The sequence below is a fragment of the Dromiciops gliroides genome, chromosome 5 (assembly GCF_019393635.1).
Source record: "Dromiciops gliroides isolate mDroGli1 chromosome 5, mDroGli1.pri, whole genome shotgun sequence".
Lineage (NCBI taxonomy): Eukaryota > Metazoa > Chordata > Mammalia > Microbiotheria > Microbiotheriidae > Dromiciops > Dromiciops gliroides.
Genome location: NC_057865.1, coordinates 253,564,823 through 253,586,458, shown reverse-complemented (window position 1 = coordinate 253,586,458; position 21,636 = coordinate 253,564,823). Strand labels below are relative to the sequence as shown.

At 40.1% G+C, this 21,636-nt stretch overlaps 1 protein-coding gene across 4 annotated transcripts in view; it reads right to left on the bottom strand.

Moving 5' to 3' along the window:
- Window positions 1-21,636, bottom strand: part of SYT1 (synaptotagmin 1) — a 755,577-nt gene that overhangs the window by 5,530 nt on the left and 728,411 nt on the right. For all 4 annotated transcript variants that reach the window (XM_043966329.1, XM_043966326.1, XM_043966327.1 and 1 more), the window contains one exon: window positions 4,486-4,619. In XM_043966329.1, the coding sequence (XP_043822264.1) occupies window positions 4,486-4,619 (134 nt within the window). The remainder of the gene's footprint in view (window positions 1-4,485; window positions 4,620-21,636) is intronic.

Sequence of the window (21,636 nt, the reverse complement as noted above, 5' to 3'; positions counted from 1 at the left end):
GTGATGGATCTTAGGACTAGAAATAATAGTGAGGTTAAGGAGGGAGGTATAGTTGAGGGCAGGACCTAGGTAGTTTAAGGAAATGAAAAAGTAATTATATAAGGCAGCCAGGTGTAGACATAGATTCAACCATGTTGGAAGCACTCAGCATCAATCAATGTGTGCATCTATCTATATCCATTTTGTTTTCCCTTTCAGAATTTAAGTTCCTGGAGGTCAGGGACTGTTTGTGTCTCTCTTCCTATCCCCAGAGCTAAGCACAGTGCAGGCACTGTGTACATTAGTACAAAGTAAGCTCAGTAAACCCTTTCTGACCAACTGTACATTCCATGGACTGTCCTGCTATGGATGTTATATCCAGAGTCAAACCAGAGAAGGAGGTTACTTCAGAAGTTTAAAATGGAAAATGCCCCACAGTGACATAAAAGCCAACACAGTGCCTTTCTCCCTTCAGTCCCCTTGTATAGGGATGGATTAAGTCAGCTAGGAAGAAAATTATGGGTGGAGAGTGGGGTATTTTCTTACCACATTTGGGAAAGCAAAACAAGACAGCATTGGTCATATGATGTTCAGATCACAGGATTTAGAACTTTAGTGGTTACCCAGTCCAAGCCTCTTATTTTAGAGAAGAAAAACAAACCCAGAAGTTTCCTTTTGGGCTATATTTAAAATAATGCTTTAAAAAGATATCACTTGTTCTTCCTTTCCATTGGCTACATTTTCCAAAGCAAGCCATCTTATTGCAATCACTGTTTATTTATTTATTTATTTATTTATTTTTTTTGCGGGGCAATGGGGATTAAGTGACTTGCCCAGGGTCACACAGCCAGTAAGTGTCAAGTGTCTGAGGCCGGATTTGAACTCAGGAACTCCTGAGTTCGGTGCTTTATCCACTGCGCCACCTAGCTGCCCCCATTGCAATCATTGTTAAAGGGAATCACCTTTACTTCCTCAAAAGCTAATGAGAAATTTCCATGTTTGCAGCAGGAGAGAGAGAGAGAGAGAGAGAGAGAGAGAGAGAGAGAGAGAGAGAGAGAGAGAGAGAGAGAGAGAGAGAGAGAGAGAGAGAGAGAGAGAAAACACTTATTGATTCTGTGAAGGGATGTATTTTTCCAAGGGCACTCAAGATAAGACCTTCAAGCAAAGAGCTTGGCAGGTTTTTCTTTTTTGAAAGTGTTGTTCCTAGTTTCAAAAATGAGTTTAAACTAGTTCCTACTTTTAAAAACCAGTCTAGGGGGCATTTAGGTGAATAATGCATCAGCCCTGGATTCAGGAGAACCTGAGTTCAAATCCGGCCTCAGACACTTGACACTTATTAGCTGTATGACCCTGGGCAAGTCACTTAACCCTCATTGCCCTGCAAAAAACCAAAAAACCAAAACACACACACAAAAACCAGTTTAAACTAGTTCATACTTTAAAAAACCAATTTAAACTAGTATCTACTTTTAAAAACTAGTTAAAAAAACTCTGACTCTTCTCAGCCCAGAAAGCATTTAGATAAACGCTACACTCTGTGATGGTTTTAGGAACTCAGACTGGGGAAAACTCTTTACTATATGAAATATTCATTTATTCTGTGTAAAAGGGGTGAAGAATGTATGGACAACCATCCCAAAAGAGAGTCTGTCTCTATGTAAAGGCAAGAAGAACAAGATCACTATTATTTTTATGCTTAATGTATTCTACAGCTCTCTGTCTTGACAAAATGCTATCTCTTCTACAACCTTTTCCTAGGAACAACATGTTTTATTTTTAATGTGTATATGTGTTTTGGTTCCAGCATACTTGCTTTGTCTGCTATTGATGGCTTAAAAAAACCCAGGGAATTTATATTAAGTGTGGTATAGAATTGCAGTCTTTTTTAATCACAATGCCAGCTCTTTTATTATTTTGTTTTGCAAAATTAAAAAAAATGCCAGAAGGTGTTAATTACCATAGGAATAAGGTCTTCGAACCCCAAATTTCACAAATAACACAGGGTGGATAATAAATTGGTGGAGGAAATTGGATATCTTAGGGACTTGCCAATAAGGGTCTAAAGCAGCTTTTCATCTGAGTTCACTGACTCAAGTTTGGCTGCAATGAGGCTGGGAGGCATTGTTATTTGAAATTCTAGCACTTTATGGCACAAAATTGGAAAGTATATGTTAACCAGGTGGATACCTGGATTGGCCTGAAACTGATGAGCAGGTGAGCTAGAGGTGAATGAGCAAGGTCACCAACCCATATTTTTTTTTTTTTTTGGTGAGGCAATTGGGGTTAAGTGACTTGCCCAGGGTCACACAGCTAGTAGGTATTAAGTGTCTGAGGCCAGATTTGAACTCAGGTCCTCCTGAATCCAGGGTCGGTGCTCTATCCACTGCATCACCTAGCTGGCCCACCAACCCATCTTTTTGACTCAGAGGTCGTAAGCTGAGAGGTGATGATCATGTAGTATAAGCACAATCCCTTATAAATAGTAATAATAATAATAAAATTAATAATTATAAAAATGTTCACCTATAACATATAAACTAATATAATAAAGCTAATAATTATAAAAAATAAAGCTAACATTTATATAGTGTTTACCATGAGATAAATGTATTATAAATATTATCTCATTTGATCCTCCTAAGTAAGAACTCTGATGCTATTATTATCTCCATTTTATAGATGAAGAAACTGAGGCAAATGGAAATTAAGTGACTTGCCCAGGGTCACACAGCTAGAAAATGCCCAAGACTGGATTTGAACTCAGGTCTCCCTGACTCTAGGACCAGCACTCTATCCACTGTACCACCTAGCTGACTACAGGTTAAAGTTGGTTAAAACCCCCCTCCAAAGTAACCTGATTTAATTTATGCTTGTATGACTAAGCTGCTTTTTTTTTTTTTGGTGAGGCAATGAGGGTTAAGTGACTTCTCCAGGGTCACACAGTAAGTGTCAAGTATTTGAGGCTAGATTTGAACTCAGGGCCAGTGCTTTATCCACTGTGCCACCTAGCTGCACCCCCCCCCCCCATAGATACTTAATAAATACTTATTGACTGACCTTGGGGGCCATCTAGTTCAACCTAGAATTCTTATCGTTTTTCAATTTTTTAGCAATGTCCTACTCTTTGTGACCCCATTTCCAGGTTTTCTTGGCAAAGGGACTAGAGTAGTTTGCAATTTCCTTCAGCAGATCATTTTATGGATGAGGAAACTGAGCCAAATAGGGTTAAGTGACTTGCCCAGGGTGATACAACTAATAAGTGTCTAAGGCTGGATCTGAATTCATGAAGATGAGTCTTCCTGACTTTAGCACTAGCACTCAAAGCACTACACTCCCTAGCTCCCCAGAAATTATTATGGCACAGAGTAATCGAGGTTATGGGTCCATTTGTTTCTCGTTCTGCTCTGTATAGGGTTTTTTCCCCCTTTCAGAAGAGAAAATCCTTCTAAAAGGACTAAAGGTGTGATGTACTGACAAGGCACTATGTCTAAAGACAATGTCTAGGAATAAGTAAATCAACCTCCATTGCTCAGAGGATGATGGGAAATTTGGGAAAAAAAACCCACTCTGTAGTTTTGTCAACTCCCCTTTATCTCAGAGACATCCCCCTTCCTGTTCATGGTCTAATTATTCTGATATTGAAGCGATCGCCTGTATCAATTATTTCATTAAAACAGAGGAATAATGTTGCTCTAAGTACAACCATCTGACTCTGGTACCCACTGAGAAGCAGCAGGAGAAGACTCCTATCTCTAGGGAGCTCGTCAGAGGCTGGGATTTGTATCCTATCATTACAAAGCATGGGATTTCAAACATGCAAAGACCTCCAACAGTAAGATCACAAATGATCTGTGTGGATTCAACTTCTCGTTTTAAAGGTCTCCACCTGAGAATCCTTGTCCTCTCTCCCTCTCTCCCCTCCTATGGCTAAAAGGTAAAGGAAACCTTGATGTTTAGGTAAATACCTACACCTTCATTCCCAATGGTCCCAAGGAGGCCAAACTCTAAGCAATTATTCTTTTTTCTCCTCTTGTGGCCCTTAATCATTTAAAAATACTAATGAAAGATGAAAGATACTGCACAGTCAGGATGCAAACAATCAAGGGAAATTTCTCTGTTCATAGGCTGTTAAGAGCTGAGGAGGGAAATGAAATATTTCATACAATATGCAGAAAAAGGGACAAAAACCAATCTATCTTTAGGGCTCTAAATGCATCAGCATTATTGGGAGTTTCTTTTTTGCTAATTCTTTTCTGCTCAATACAAAATAACATACCTATTTTTTCCTGTGTTTTGGAGCAGGGGTAAAAAGGGGAGTCAGGTAGAGGGTGGACCCTCCTTAATGCAGTTCTTGGGTACCTCCTAAGCATCATGGGAGGGGAATGGGAACACAGGTGCTAATGGAAGCATATTTCCCTTCCTAATTAATAAGGTCTTCAACTGGATATTTTGGAGGTCTGGAGGAGTGAACTCAAAGGGGAGAGACATCATTTTGTTTGACATTACCTGGATTTGTTCGAAGGGTACTTCAAAGCTGAATGACTCATTATAGTAGGGATTCAGCGTGTTCTTCTTAATTGTGGTCTTTTTCTTCTTCAATCTCTTGCCATTCTGCATCAGGTGAATCTTCACATAGGGATCTGAGGAAAGCAAATGAAAATTTGAGTTAGGAATTCGGGACACATTGTTCTGATACCTGGTGGAAACTTGTAAAGTAGAAATATTTTATAATGTGTTTTCAATCTAGTGAGAGGAAGGAAAGAAAGAAGCATTTATTAGGCACTTATTCTATATAAAGCACTATGCTAAAATTTAGTTTTAAAGACTTTGATAAAAATATCCCCCATGTGGGGAAAGGAGAAGAAAATAGGCATTTATATAGCATCTACTTTGTGCTAAGAACTTTACAAATATGATTTCATCTGATTCACACATAGCTCTTATTTGTCTATTTTACACTTGAGGAAACTGAGGCAGACAAAGGTTAAGTGACTGGACCATGGTCACAAAATTAGTAAATGTTGGAGGCTGCATTTGAACTTTGGTCTTCCTGACTCCAGGCCCAGAACTCTATCTACTCTGCCTTTAAATGCCTCTGGAGGTAGCATCAGGAGGACCTAGGTTCAAATCTGGCCTCTGATATTTACTAGCTATGTGTCCTTCGTCGGACTCACTTTCTTCATCTATTAAATGGAGAGGTTGGTCTTGAAGGGCTACAAAATCCTTTCAAACTCTAAATGTATGATCCTAGGTAAATCATACCCCCGAGTCTCAGTTTCCTCATCTGTAAAATGAGGGAATTGAACATGAGTGCCTCCAGTAATTATATCTCCCTCAGTCTCATTTTCCTCCTTTACAAATGAGGACATTAACACTTGTTGTTCCCATCTCACAGTGTTGTGGTGAGGCTCACATGGTATCAATAAAAACAAAACAAAATATTTATTAGGGACCCACTTTGTGTGAGGTGCTAAGAATACAGAAACAAAACCTGAACAGTCTCTGCTCTCAAAGAGCTTAGGTTCTACAAATATGTAAGAATTTAGCATTTCATGATAATTTTTTTTTACTTAAAATGATACATTTGTTTTGTTTTTGTTTTTGGTGAGGCAATTGGGGTTAAGTGACCTGCCCAGGGTCACACAGCTAGTAAGTGTCAAGTGTCTGAGGCCGGATTTGAACTCAGGTCCTCCTGACTCCAGGGCTGGTGCTCTATGCATTGCATCATCTAGCTGCCCCAAAATGATATATTTGTAATTTAACATGTTTTAGAGTATATTTAGATGGTACAGTGGAGAGTGCTAGACCTAGAGTTAGGAAGATTTGAATTCGAATTCTGTCCTAGACACTCAGCAGCTGTGTGATTGTGGGTAAGTCACTTATTATCCCTCAGTCTAATTTTCTTCATCTGCAAAATGGGGATAATAATAGTACCTATCTCCCAGGGTTGTTGTGAGGATAAATTGAGATATTATTTATAAAGCGCTTTGTGATCCTTAAAGTTATATATAAATGCTAGTTTTTATCATCATCATCATAAATATAATAACAAGGATATCATAAAAAGAAAAATGGCTTTGCATAGTGGGTAGAAAGCTAGCCATGGAGTAAAGAAGATCTGTATTCAAATTCTGTCTCTGATGCTTACAGGCTTGTGTGACTGTGGGGGAAAGTCACTGATCTCTTTCCCTGCCTCCCACTCCCTCTACTTTCACAAGTCTCTAAGACTGTATTTTATGGAGTAGTAACTCATCTGCACCAGTGGAGGGAGTTTCCACTCTGGGAGCACTCGATACTAATGAAATCATGGGTGTGGTTGAAAAAAAATTTATTTTCAAGAATCATTTCCAGATTTTAAGTGCTTTATAAGACCCATATTCCTTTATGCCATCTCAATATTCAAGATTGTATTTTTAAGGAAGAAGCAAATCCGATTTTGACTATTATAAATACCCAAATTATATGTGAGATTTAAAATTGGATATTAGATCATAAATCTCCCCTACTTAACCCTTCCCTTAATTCATCTCCCAGACTAGTAAATGGAAGAAGCTTCTGGTTTTCTAGATAGAGCCTTTATTGTATATAAGGTGTTGTTGATTAGAAGGATAGGAAAACAGAAATACAGTACAAATCGTCTTAAATCTAGGCTGTCTATATTCCTTATAAAAACTCACCAAACCGATTTAGGCCACCTTTGGAGTGAGTCAGACCGTCTGTGCCGCGCCGCCCGGAGTCCCGCCAAGCCGGCAAAAAAGGCTACTCCCGTTCTCTCCACCCCGGAAGTCAAAAAAACCCGGCAGGCAGTCTGACATGCGCAGCAGGCGCACTGTACCTGGCAGGCAGTCTGACATGCGCAGCAGGCGGACTGTACCCGGCAGGCAGTCTGACATGCGCAGCAGGCAGACTGTTCATCTCCTCCCCAAAAGGGTGGTCCTTGAAAAACTGGTGTCTTTCACTTATCCTAACCGACTGTTAAAAACTTTCATATTTTACCACATTTCCCCCCTTTGCTTCCTCAAGAAACGGAATGTTTCCTTGATGGAACAGTAAAAAGAATATAATAACTTTTGCTGACTAATAATATGCGAACAACAATACAGAAAAGGAAGAGAGGAAAGTTTTGTCCAGAGGGGCGATTTTTTTTTTTTTTCCTCATGAACCGACGCTTTGACATTAGTCTTGCAAAGGGAGAGCCTCTGCAGAGAGTACATGTTACAGATAGTATATAACAGAAAGGAGATAGTAAAAGCTAATAAAGCAAAACAGTTCATATAAAGTCTCTGAGTTCTCTTGTCTTCTTGAAGTGGTAAGATGTCATCAGGAGGAAACTGGATTCTGGTCTGGAAAACTGGATTCTGGACTCTGGTCTGGAAAGCTGGATTATCTTCTTTAACTGTTTGAATTGCTGTATTTTTAAAACCTTAGCATAGCATTGTCAATGATCAAATTAATAAATTCCATTACATTCCCTCCTTTATATGGTTAGACTTGTAATAGAGGGTTGAGGTAGTTATGCAATGTGTAACACTTTTTACCACCATGTGTCTGGATCAAAGCCAAATTTAGTATGTGTTCATGACACCTGAAAATGTTATGGAAAGGTTATCATACCATATCTCATGGTTCTGAGACAGCCAGTGATTGTGCTAGGCCACAGGTGAATTCAACTGAGTGAGATAAAAAGATAAATAAGTTCAGTTAAATTAGGTTAAATTAGGAGGGAGAGAGGATGAATACTGGACTGTGCCTAGTAATTGTGCTCTACATAGTCACCATCATAAGCAAACCATGGACTTACGTATACCTGTCTCTCCTTTTGTTGCACATATATTCTCTCCAGGGCCTGCGTCAGAGTTCACAGCAAGTTAGTCTCTGAAATGATAAGTTTCCATATTTCTGAAATCTCATTAATTTCACCAAAGACAATATGATGGTAAAAATGTGTGCTATGCTGCATAACTGAGAATATATTAGTGATATATACAATAATTCCAAACCATACCCAGAGTATAATGACATATAAATAATAAACGAATGTAAATAGCTGATTATATTAGACATTGTTACATAATCTTCTTTTAGACATTATTACATAATCTTCTTTTAGCAAGTAGACCACATCATCTTATACATGAATTCTCTGGTATAACAGTAGCAGATACTTAAAGTGGTGATTAATTCATCAAAAAGAAATAAGACTTCAATTAGCAAGATTCAATATTCAATGTTTTCAGTGAGGTATCAAGCAATTTCTGGTACTTTTTAGTTAAACAGAACAACATACAAGAGAAAGGAGAAAAATAAATAAATAAAACAAAACTCATTAGAACTCATGGTTCTCTCAAAAAGAAAGAGTAAATAAAAAAAAAGAAGAATTCTGGTAGCTTCTGAGGCCCGATAGCCTCACCCACAGCATATACTTAAAATGTCTTTGAATAATCACTTAGTTTACAAAATTTAGTTTTAAAGAAAAGCAAAAGAAACAAAAGTAAAAAAAAAAACCAAAGCAAAACCAAAAATAAAAAATAAAAAGCAAAAGATTCGCTAAGCACCCTTTTGTGCTCTTAAAGAACTTAAAGGTGCAGTCAATTCCAGGTCTTTTCAGTGCCTTTCAAAAGTCAAAACAAAAACAAAAAAACCCAAAAATTAATAAAAAAAAAAAAATAGTTGAGGTAGGCCAGAAAACTAGGCCATGTACTTCAGTGCTTTTGCCTGTAGAAGGAAATGCTTGTTAAATTATAAGGTATTTAAGCTGCTAGAGTTTGGGGTATGCCACATTGTTTTAACTGGTTCCCCAATTCTCTGCATGCCAAAGTGGCAGGGGTTTCTGAATTGTCATTGATCTTTCTAATGCTGTCATAATGTTCTTTATGGTAGAAAATGTGGAGTTCTGTAGCATCAGTTTTGTCTGTGCCACTGATTTTCAATAAAGGCTGATTTAATTGATGAACCACAACATTCAGCTGATGCTGCTTAGCAAATGCTACAATTGTATCATTTCCTCCCCACTTTCCAAATTTCTTTAATTCATCAACATATTCTTCAAAAGGGGAGTCATTTACTATAAAAGACTCAAACTCTTGTCTATGGTTAATCATATAAGAAGCAGCTTCTTGTCTGTGTCTGAGATGATTTCTACAGTGACCTTCTAGCTGGTCTGCTAAAGCCCTAAAAAGGCAATTTCCGTCTCCTGATACTTTACGAAGACTGAGTCCCAAAGCATTTAACTGATCAGTGGGATTCTTAAATGGGAACTTCCTGTTTCCTCTGAACTTTCTTTGCTCTTTAACAGTTGCTATCGTTAGGGTTTTTACCTCTTTAGCGTCTACCTCAGGTCTATCTGAAATCTCTTCACCTATGAATGGTGCAGGCTTTATATGAGAGCAATGAATCCATGAGTCTTTTTCACCAATTTTAATGGCGGTAGGAGTTGTCAATAATACCTGAAAAGGTCCTTCCCAGGCAGGTTGAGTTCCACTGGTTCTCTGAAAATTCTTTACATATATTTTATCTCCTGGGTTGAAGTTATGCAATGAAAAGTCTAATGGTCCTGCCTGGACCACAGCTCCTGCCTCATGGAGTTCACGTAGCCTGGTCTGTAATTCCTGTATATAGGAAGCAACAGAAGTATCACCTCCCACCAGTGATGTATAAACTGGGGAAAAAGTTTTAGCTTGGATAGGAGGGTGACCAAAAAGCATTTCATAAGGAGATATATGAAGTTCTCCTCTTGGTCTACTTCGTAGATAGAATAATGCCAATGGTAGAACATCAGGCCATTTCAAATGGGTTTCAGTACATAATTTGCCAATCATACTCTTAAGCTCTTTATTCATACGTTCGACTTGGCCTGAACTTTGTGGATGGTAGGGCGTGTGGAATTTTGGAGTCACTCCCAAGAAAGAGTAGATTTGGGATAAAATCGAATCAGTGAAATGTGTGCCTTTGTCAGAATCGATGCGGGCTGGTGGGCCAAAACGAGGTACTATCTCTTTAAGAAGAATTTTGGCAACAAAGGCAGCTGTGGCTCGGGGGCTGGGAAAGGCCTCCACCCACCGAGTGAGCTGATCAACTATAACAAGGCAAAATTTATAATGTCCTGCTTTTGGCATAGTAATATAATCAATTTGTAAGTGCTCAAAAGGTGTATATGCTAGAGGACGCCCTCCATAAGCTTTGACCTTAAAAGCATACTGATTATAAGACTGACATGTGGAGCAGCCCGAGCAGATTCGAGATGCTGTATTAGTCACACCTGGTGCTATCCAGGTTCTCTTAATAGAGTCTACAATGCCTTGTGTACCAAAATGGCCTTTTCTGTGAACAGAGAGGCATACCTGGTGGTAGAATTTCCGGGGAAGAAATGGCTTACCTTCCGGAGACACCCAGATGCCATTGATCTGTTTCGCCTTAAATTTCTTTTTCCACTTTTCTACTTCAGAATCGTCATAGGTTAGGTTGGAAGGAATATCCTCAGAAGGTGAAAGGTTAAATACATGTTCAGGAGCTTCTAATGCAGCAAGCTTGGCTGCAGAATCGGCTCGTGCATTTCCCTTTGAAACAGGATCACTATTCCCTGTGTGGGCAGGGCAATGTACAACGGCTAGGGAAGAAGGCAGTTTTAGGGCATCTAAGAGGTCCTTGATAAGGTCCCCATTGGCAATAGCCTTGCCCGAGGATGTTAGAAAGCCTCGTTGACGCCAAATCATACCAATAAAGTGGCATATGCCAAAGCCATATTTCGAGTCAGTAAAAATGGTGGCACTCTTATCTTTAGCTATATTACAGGCCTGTGTAAGAGCCACAAGTTCAGCAGCCTGTGCACTAAAATGGGAAGGCAGAGAAGCTGCCCAGAGGGTGTCATAATCAGAAACTACAGCAGCTCCAGTAAAACGGGTTCCCTCTCTCATAAATGAGGAACCATCTGTATAGAGGACAAGATCAGGATTTTCTAAAGGTGTATCAAAAAGATCATCACGGGGTTTTTCAGCCATATCAACTAAAGAAGCACAGTCATGCAACGGTTCCCCCGAGAATGGTAAGTTAGGGAGTAGTGTTGCTGGATTAAGAACTGTGCAGCGTTTTAAAGTGATATTCTCATTACCTAACAGGGTTATTTCATACTTAGCCAGCCTTTGATCTGAAAAGGCTTGTGTCCTGTGACGTAGTAAGAGAGCCTCCACTTCGTGAGGGCATTGCACAGTTAGAGGGTTACCTAGGACCAAATCAGAGGCTTTTTCTACCAAAAGCGCTGTGGCCGCCACTGCTCTAAGGCAAGGTGGCGCTCCAGCCGCTACAGGGTCCAGCTGAATTGAATAGTAGGCTATAGGACGTTGGTTAGGCCCCAGTGACTGAGTCAGGACTCCAGAAGCCACCCCCCTTTGTTCATGCACAAAGAGAGTGAAAGGCTTACTATAATCTGGCAGTCCTAGGGCAGGTGCTGATAACAAGGCCCGTTTTAATTCTTTTATGGCTGAGAGATGCTGGGGATCCAACTGTAAACTGTCTGGAACAGAACTTTTTGTAAGAGCTATGAGGGGTTTAGTAATTTCACCAAAAGAGGGTATCCATTGTCTACAGTACCCAGCTGCTCCCAGAATGGCTCTCAACTGCCTCTTAGTAGTGGGGGCAGAGAGTTGTTGAATGGCCTGGACTCTCTTAGAAGAGACAGAGCGAGTTCCAGCAGCCAAAATAAATCCTAAATATTCTACCTGGGGCAAACACCATTGTACCTTTGTCTTGGAAACCTTGTGTCCTCTCTTGTGCAGCTCCAGCAGTAAGTGACGGCTATCTTCCTGACAAATTTCAGCATTAGGAGAGGCCAAAAGTAAGTCATCTACATATTGTACTAGTGTGGAGCCCTTAAAGGTAATAGAGGCCAGATCCTGCTGTAAAATTTGGGAAAATAATGTGGGACTGTCTACAAATCCCTGTGGGAGTCTAGTCCAGGTCCACTGTCTATTTTTCCAGGTAAAAGCAAATAAATATTGGAAGTCCTCATGTACTGGTATGGAGAAAAAGGCAGAGCAAAGGTCTACCACTGTGAAACATGTAGATTCATAGGGAATTGAGGAAATTATCATAGCCGGATTTGCGACTATAGAATGTCTAGGAATAACATAATTATTAATCGCTCTAAGATCTTGCACAAAGCGATAAACAGGTTTACCATCTGGCCCAGGCTTGGGTTTTTTAACTGGCAAAATGGGAGTATTGCATGGAGAGTGATGACATGGAATAATAATACCCTGGCTTTTCAAAGCCTCAATTATAGGGGTGATCCCTTCTATTGCTTCCCTAGACAATGGATACTGTGGAATGGAGGGGGGTGGTCCCCCCTTAACTTTAAAGGTAACAGGCATGGCAGACTTAAGGAGCCCCACCTCATTAGGGGATGAGGCCCATAAAGACTCAGGAATGTCAGAGGGGATTTTGGATACCTCCCCTGCTGTTCCTTGAGCTTCTGTAAGTAAAATTGGTAATAAATGAACAGTATCCTCTGGCAATTGTAAGGAGACAGCCCCATCTGGAGCACAAGATATGGTTGCTCTAAGCTTGCAAAGGAGATCACGACCTAATAAATTTACAGGGGCATCAGGCATGAGTAAAAATGAATGTTCCACTGTTAAGGGCCCCATAGATACCATGCGAGGATTCAATTTTGCCACTCTCTGGCTCTTTCCTGAGACTCCCACTACATTCAAAAATCCTACAGGTCTACACCCAGCATCTGGTTTGCTTACTAATACTGATTTAGAGGCTCCTGTGTCTAGCAGACAATCATAATAAGTCTCCCCCACTTTTAAGGTGACATGTGGTTCATTACTCTGGGGAGGTGAATGGACTGGCACAAGTGCATTCAAAAAATCTGGATCTGGGAATATATGGCTTTCATTATCTATGTTCCATTCCTCCCCAAGACACCATCATTCCTGTGTCCTCTTCTGAGGGGGGTCTTGGTTACCATTATTCTGGTACTGCCTTTCTGTATTCCTCCAAAAAGATCTATTTCTATTTTGATTTCGCCTGTAATTAGAATTAGAATTTCTTCTCCAAGTCCTACATTCTCTCAATTCATGCCCCTCCTTACGACAGTAACAACACACCTTAGTGTCCTTGTTCCGGTGTCCACATGGCTGACTAGGAATCGCTGGTGCCAGAATGCTCTGTTTAGGGTGATCTGGATCTTCCTCACGTGAGTCAAAGACATAATTTGCAAGTTCCTTAATTCTATCTACTGAGAGATTTCTCCAGTCTGGACATTGTTTCAGAAAGTATCTGCGTATTTCTGGCAGTGAATTATAAACAAATGTGTTGAGAATGATACAGGAATCTCTTAAATCTACTGGATCCAATCTGGTGTACTGTCTAGCGGCCTCACAAAGTCTATCATAAAATCTGTTTGGTCTTTCATTAGCCTCCTGAGGTAGGCTTAAAAATTTCTGCCAGTTTTCCGGTTTTCTAGAGCAAGATTCCATTCCCTTCAGAAGTGTTTCTCTAGCATCTTTTAATCTTTGGAAATCCCTATCATCATTATAATTCCACTCTGGATCCTTTAGAGGCCATTCCACATCGGCCTTACCTTTCGCAACAAGGGCATTTCCTGCTGAGATAATATCTGTAATCTCAGTTGGGGACAGTAAAGTTTCCAAAAGGCAAGTAACATCAGCCCAACTGGGTTGATATGCATTAAATATAGTCCTTAACTGTGAAATTACAGTGTTTGGATTTTTCTCAAAACTAGGGATGATTGATTTCCATGCGCTCAAGTCACTTGGTCTAAAGGGGCTATATTTTCTGACTTGAATTGGCACTCCCTTCTTACTATGTTCTATAGCTTCCTGCAGAGGGAGTAGTTTCTGCTGATCTGATTCTGAACTTGGATCATCTCTAGTAGAAACAGCCATTTTGAGGTCTCTCTCCATATGTGAGAGTTTCCCCCACATCATAACAATGATAATAACAAAAACAATGATAATAACAAAAACAAAAAAAAAACAACAAAAAAAAATAAAATCCTTAGTCGTATGAACTATGGATGTGGTATTAAAAGGTATTTCAATTGCAGGCATAAAATTTCTACTTATATTAAACGTATTTTCCCAAAGATTCTCACGTATACTATTATACAAAAAACTTTTTGCTGCCTGAATGAGGAAAAAACCAATAATGTTATGAAGGACCATTGAATAAACTATTCCTCTAAGTCGGGATGTTATGCTGTCCCAATACATTCCGATGAGAAAAATCAAAGGGATGGTAGAATATTCGAGCATCTTGCCCTTTAAACTGGGCTGGCTTTTCTGTTTAAAGCAAGACTTTTAGAGGCTTAAAGTCTTTAAGGGAGATTAGACAAAGGGAAAGTCCGCGGGGGGGGGGGGGGGGGGGGTATTTGGAAAATCCACCGAATTAGCCGGCTTATGGCCAAACTAGGGAGGGTGGGAGGGTCCTTAAGGTCCCTTCGGGGTCGCCAAACTGTGAGATTTAAAATTGGATATTAGATCATAAATCTCCCCTACTTAACCCTTCCCTTAATTCATCTCCCAGACTAGTAAATGGAAGAAGCTTCTGGTTTTCTAGATAGAGCCTTTATTGTATATAAGGTGTTGTTGATTAGAAGGATAGGAAAACAGAAATACAGTACAAATCGTCTTAAATCTAGGCTGTCTATATTCCTTATAAAAACTCACCAAACCGATTTAGGCCACCTTTGGAGTGAGTCAGACCGTCTGTGCCGCGCCGCCCGGAGTCCCGCCAAGCCGGCAAAAAAGGCTACTCCCGTTCTCTCCACCCCGGAAGTCAAAAAAACCCGGCAGGCAGTCTGACATGCGCAGCAGGCGCACTGTACCTGGCAGGCAGTCTGACATGCGCAGCAGGCGGACTGTACCCGGCAGGCAGTCTGACATGCGCAGCAGGCAGACTGTTCATCTCCTCCCCAAAAGGGTGGTCCTTGAAAAACTGGTGTCTTTCACTTATCCTAACCGACTGTTAAAAACTTTCATATTTTACCACATATAGTACATATTGTGAGAAAATAATGATTAATAATGGATTTCTAGGGAAGATCCAGACATCAGTTTAGTTGCTCTTTCTTTCTCCTCCTCCCCCCAGAAAGTTTAGTTCCTGCCTGGGATGTGCCCAGGGGAACAAAGGAAATGCAAATTAATTCTTTTGTTTAGCTAGGGGAAGAAACATACTTAGAAGCAGGAATTTTTTATTTTATTATTTTTTTTGTGGGGCAATGAGAATTAAATAACTTGCCCAGAGTCACACAGCTAATAAGCGTCAAGTGTCTGAGGCAGGATTTGAACTCAGGTCCTCCTGAATCCAGGGCCAGTGCTTTATCCACTGTGCCACCTAGCTGCCCCCAGGAATTTACTCTTTAGACCACCCTCAAGTCATGTCAATCAATGGAACCAAATGATGCCATAACCAATTATCTTAGATCAATGTATGGTGACCCGCCTCTATCTAAGGAGGATAAACCCTTGGCCACACCAGGGTCAGCCTCGTTTGTTCTCTTGGAAATATGCTATCAGTTCCTCTTAGGCCTTGAGCTTATGTGCTGTCACTCTGAGAATAAAAAAAAAAGGGTGTGGGTTTCCTGCTTGTGTTAACTGCCACTCGGTCAATTCTTTACTGGTATATATGATATTAATTAATAATAAATGCTTACTGCCAAAATGGGTGCAAAGTCATTAATAAAATAGTAGTGATTAATTTATAAAACATGGTTTAGCACAAATAATTTTAAAAGCACAATATGAAGAAAGATGCAATATGTACCCAGAGAGAGAACTGATAAATGGAAGTTTGTATAGAATAATTTTACACACACACACACACACACACACACCCCTGTGTGTGTCTATTGGTAGCCATCTCTAGGGCCAGGGGAGGGAGGAAAAAAAAGAAATTTATGTGATTATTTTGTATATTTGGAAGGAATAGCCCAGTAGATTTACAGTTTTATGAGCATTTTTTGGGGGTACTATTTTATAGAAATGCTTGTCTTATTCCCTAAATTAAAAATAAAATTATAAAAAAAGAAGCAAAAGATGGAGGGGCCCCTCTCCTGTACTGACCAACCTGAGGTTCCCTCAGCATTTTCTATAAAGGATCACTGGCACAAATGTCAGCCTGAATACCCCTTGGAAGCAAGGTGTTGACTAGGGTTGTCTTCCATATGGACAAATAGGTCCTAGGGAGGGTGCGTGCTATTTTTCTCAATAAGAATTCAGGCCTTGTTTCTCTAAAACTCTCAAGGAAAAAGCAACCCTTTCAATTCCACCCCCCCCCCCAACCTTTCCATGTACACAGACCCAAGCTGGTGAACCACAATCAGTCCCTTAGACAAAAGAGCTGCTTAATGACAAGAAATCCCAGTGTAAACAGATACATCTGCAGCCCCATCCTGGAATGTAAAGGAATTTGGCCTTTTCACTATGAATGTATCATGATGACAAGAGACCTTGTTTGTTTGGGTAAAGTCTCTCCCTCTCTCCCCCCGGCTGGCACCTTTACAAATAAACCCAATTACAGCAACAATGACTGTCAACCTGTGTTTTTGGATTGGCACAGGGAACAAAGCCAGGGATGGCATTTTATTCCCAAGTTTAAATACATCTACTCTTTCCACTAAGGCTCAGGAACTCATCTAGGAAAAAGCACCATGAAAAGTGCCTGGTGGTTGGCATTGCAGGGGGGGAAAAGGGATGATTTGCCTCCGTAATCCCAACTGTGTCACTGGGTGATCCTTTGTTTGCTGTGAAATCAACTATAAAGACAAGCACTGGTCCATATCCCAGAGCTGAAAACCAGTCAAGAGTGGCCTAATGAGACTCAGACATTAAATTGTCTTTGAATATTAACATCAGAGCATCATAGATTTTCATCTGAAATGGATTTTAGGGTATATGAAGTCCAACTACTTCATTTTATAGATGAGGACATTGAGGCCCAGAGGGGATAAGTGACTTGCTTAAGGTCTCAGAGGGAATTAGTGGCAAAGATATAATTTTAACTTAGATCCTTTGTCTCTAGGGGCAGCTAGGTGGCTCAGCAGATCTTCCTGAGTTCAAATCAGACCTCAGACACTTACTAGCTGTGTAGCCCTGGGCAAGTCACTTAATCCTGTTTGCCTCAGTTTCCTAATTTGTAAAATGAGAAGGAAATGGCTAACCACTCCAGTATCTTTTTTTTTTTTTTTAGTGAGGCAATTGGGGCTAAGTGACTTGCCCAGGGTCACACAGCTAGCAAGTGTTAAAGCGTCTGAGGCCAGATTTGAATTCAGGTACTCCTGACTCCAGGGCCTATGCTCTATCCACTGCACCACTTAGCTGCCCCCACTCCAGTATCTTTGCCAAGAAAATACCAAATGGGGTCGGTCACAGAGTCAGACATGATTGAGAAACAATTGAACAGCAAAAAACCTTTGACTCTAAATGTAGAATTATTTTCCTCTTTCCATGATACCATACTGACTTTCTGCATATAATGTGCCATGGCTTTCTTTATCCTTGTCCGACTTTGTAGCCATGACATTTCTAGGCATGTCAGGGACTTTGGGAGTAATTGGAATCTATGGACAGAAATTGTGGAATATTAAAGTGGGAGTCTAGAGAGCTAAGTTCTAATCTTCCCTCTGTTCCTCATTGAGTGAACGGTAAGCCTCTTTGCTTTTCTGGGCTCCAGTTTTCTTATTTGCAAAAAGTCTGGATTTCTGTAAAATCTAGACTAGGGTCTGTAAACTTAAAAAAATATGTGTATATATATATATACATATATACATATATTTGACTGTATTTCAATAAATATAAACAAATATAATAATTAGTTTCATTTGTAATCCTAAGTATTTTTTAATTATTTAAAAATATTCATAGAAGGGGTCCATAGGTTATATCAATCAATATGCCAAAGGGGGCTGTGACAACAAAAGAGTTAGATTATCTAACCCTGTCTAGATGGTTCTTTCTGGGTATGTATCTTATAGATAAGAATTCTATGGATAAAAGATTTAACGTTTGATTGCCCACAAAGCTTGGAAAAGCGACTTGAGGTTAATACATTTAGGTAATAGCCTTTATAGAGACCCTTCCTTGGAACTGACTGAGATGTAAACTTCCAAGGGTCTTATTCTACTATTGGTCTATTACCATTTTAGCCTAAGGCTTTGGCCCTTTAAGAAAAAAAAATATACTAGGGTGATGCAACTGATTTAAGATAATCATCAATCAGTTGTAGAGACTCATAGGCATAATGGATTGGGTGTTAGGCTTGGACTCAGGAAGACCTGGGTTTATATGGTACCTCTACATTTAACCTAAAAGTATCATTAAGTATTTATTATGTACCCAGCAATGAGGCAATGGGCTAATTGCTAGGGATTCAAAGAATGGAAAAAACAGCATGGTCCCTGCCCTCAATGGGCTCATATTCTATTAGGGAAGACAACATGCAAATTCATTCAATAAATATTTATTAAACACCTACTCTGTCCCAGGCACTGTGCTAAGAGGCAAAAAGAGTCAAAAGAGGGTGCCTGCCCTGAAAAAGCTTACACTCTAACATGGGGAGACAATATGCACACAAATATATATGTAAAACAAGCTATATGCAAGGTAAATAAGAAATAAGAAGAGAAAGCACTGGAATTAAGGGGAGTTAGGGAAAGACTCCCTGTAGAAGGTAGGATTTTAGTTAGGACTTAAAGGAAGCCAAGGAGGTCAGTAGTCAGAAAATAGGGGGGAAAAAGTGTTCCAGACCTAGGGAATAGCCAAAGATACATTGAGTAAAAGGAAGGGAATTTTGGAAGGAAGGTACTAACAGCTGGGGACACCTGAAAGGGCTTCCTTCAAAAGGTAGGGTTTGACTTGAGTCTTTAAGGAAGCTGAAGGTTTAGGATATCCCTGGGATACCACTTTTTAAGGGTGTGGCTCTGGGAAAATCTTTTAACTTTTTTTTTTTTTTTTTTTAGTGAGGCAGTTGGGGTTAAGTGACCTGCCCAGGGTCACACAGCTAGTAAGTGTTAAGTGTCTGAGGCCGGATTTTAACTCCGGTCCTCCTGACTCCAGGGCCGGTGCTCTATCCACTCCGTCATCTAGCTGCCCCCCACTGCACCATCTAGCTGCCCCAAATCTTTTAACTTTTAATCTCTCTCTCTCTTTTTTTTTTTTTTAGTGAGGCAATTGGGGTTAAGTGACTTGCCCAGGGTCACACAGCTAGTAAGTGTTAAGTGTCTGAGGCCGGATTTGAACCCAGGTACTCCTGACTCCAGGCCCGATGCTCTATCCACTGCGCCACCTAGCTGCCCCTTAATCTCTTTTTTTTGAGACAGTTGTTTTCCTCCTGTCCAACTCTTTGTGACCTCATTTGGGGTTTTCTTGGCAGAGATACTGGAGTAGTTTGCCATTTCCTTCTCCAGCTCCTTTTACAGATGAGGAAAGTGAGGCAAACAGGGTTAAGTGACTTACCCAGGGTCACACAGCTAGTAAGTGTCTGAGGCCAGATTTGAACTCAGGAAGATGAATCTTCCTGACTCCAGGTCCAGCACTCTAGCCACTGAGTCACCTAATTGACCAATCTCTTTATGCCTAAGGCACTTATGTATGACTTGTTCATTGTCTTAAAGAGTCAGTTGGACTGTTCCTAAGCCTGGGTGTAGCAGCTGATTCTATGGAGGGATTTATTACAGCTGGAGTTTCTCAATATTGATGAAATCAAAGATCCTTCTTATAGATTAATCAGTTATAGGCAAGTATGAATGTATTATCTGGAAGGTCAGAGAACATGGAACCACAAATCTAAAGTTGGTAGGGAACTTAGAGGTCATCTATGCCAAAGCCTCCCTCTGAAGTAACTTGGCTGGTCAGAGGCTGAGCCAGGGATTTGAATTTCAGATCCCATGAGTCCAAATTCAAAGCTAGTGTTGGGGAAGAGACCAGAAATCTACTAGCTACCTCACAGGAGCAGGGGAGGAGATTCTTGAGAACAGGTTGGGAGTTCTTTGGCTTTGCTTCTTTCATCCATAGCATTCTTATTTACACGATGTATAGCTAGAAGGAGCCTTCCAGATTATTTTGACCACAAGTTTTTGACTTTTCTGATGTCATGGAAGACTGGTTGAGTCATCCTACCACCCTCCATTGATGATATTATAAGTTTTACAGCTTTGTGTGTCCTCACAGTGACGAAAAAAATATATGGGATTGTTCTGAAGAAGCTGATATGTAAGGACAAAGAACTTGCCAAACAATTTAGATTAAAACGAAAAGCACTGAGAGAGAATGGAGTGTGGTGGATGGAGAGTGGCTGGCCTTGGAGTCAGGATGCCTTGAATTCAAGTCTCACCTCTGACACATCCTGGCTGTGTGATCCTAGCCAAGGTACTCTCAGCACACTAGTTGACTGTTTGAGAGTGTATATAACAGGGGGCAGCTAAAGCACTGGCCCTGGATTCAGGAGGACCCGAGTTCAAATCCAGCCTCAGACATTTAACATTTACTTGCTGTGTGACCCTGGGCAAGTCACTAAACCCTCATAAAAAAAAGAGAGAATGAGAGAGAGAATATATAACAGTGCTGACCTGGCTTGGGTAAAGTTCAGTGGTTCTCAAAGTATGGTCCAGGGAACTTGGGTGGGGGGTGTTCCTAAGACTCCCTTATGAATATCTGCAAGGTCAAAACTATTTTCATAAGAATACTAAGGCATTTATTTTTTTTTTTTTTTGCGGGACAATGGGGGTTAAGTGACTTGCCCAGGGTCACACAGCTAGTAAGTGTCAAGTGTCTGAGGCTGGATTTGAACTCAGATACTCCTGAATCCAGGGCCGGTGCTTAATCCACTGTGCCAACTAGCTGTGCCCCATTTTAATTTTTAATGCAGTAAATATCAACAGACATAACCCAGAGATATAATAGTTGTTTATCCGTACATCTATAATAGATATGACTTTTTATGCATGACAAAACCTTTTTGAAGGGTGATCAATAATTTTTTTAGGCTGTAAAGAAATACTGAGACTAAAATACTTGGAAACTGCTGGTATTCAGGGTTTGGTCATTGAAGGGTTTTTACTATCAATGAAATCCTAAGTATAGGTTAAAAATGCATAGAAGATAGAAGCAAAGTAAGGTAACAAAAATGAATAAAAGAACCTGGTGGCATAATTCTGTAAAAAGAGTGTCAGGAATATTAAATCTCAGAATGAACTGAGCCTGATGAGGGAAGCTAAAGCCAACAAAAAAGAAAAACGTATTTAAAAAAAATTATATTGGAAGAAAAAAAAGAGGGTTAAAGAAAGGCTAGGACCTTTTCTTGGGGTAGATAGGGTTATGATACTTAGCAGAGTCATTTGATTAGGATTTGGCTTCTCTTTTCTCTGACGAGAAGAATGACATTTGCATTGCAAATGACAGCACCAAAATGACTAATGTCGTTGATATTAAAGATAAGCAAAAAGAAAATAGGAGAGTACATAGTTGGCTTTGATGAGTTCAAGGTACCAGACCCAGTGGAATGATGTACTTGGATGCTTCAAGAACTGGCAGATGTAATTGCTGAGTCATTTGTTAGTAATATTTAAAATATCATGGAAAACGCAATAGGTTCTCCAAGATGGGCTAAAGGCATATGCTATCCCGGTTTTCAAAA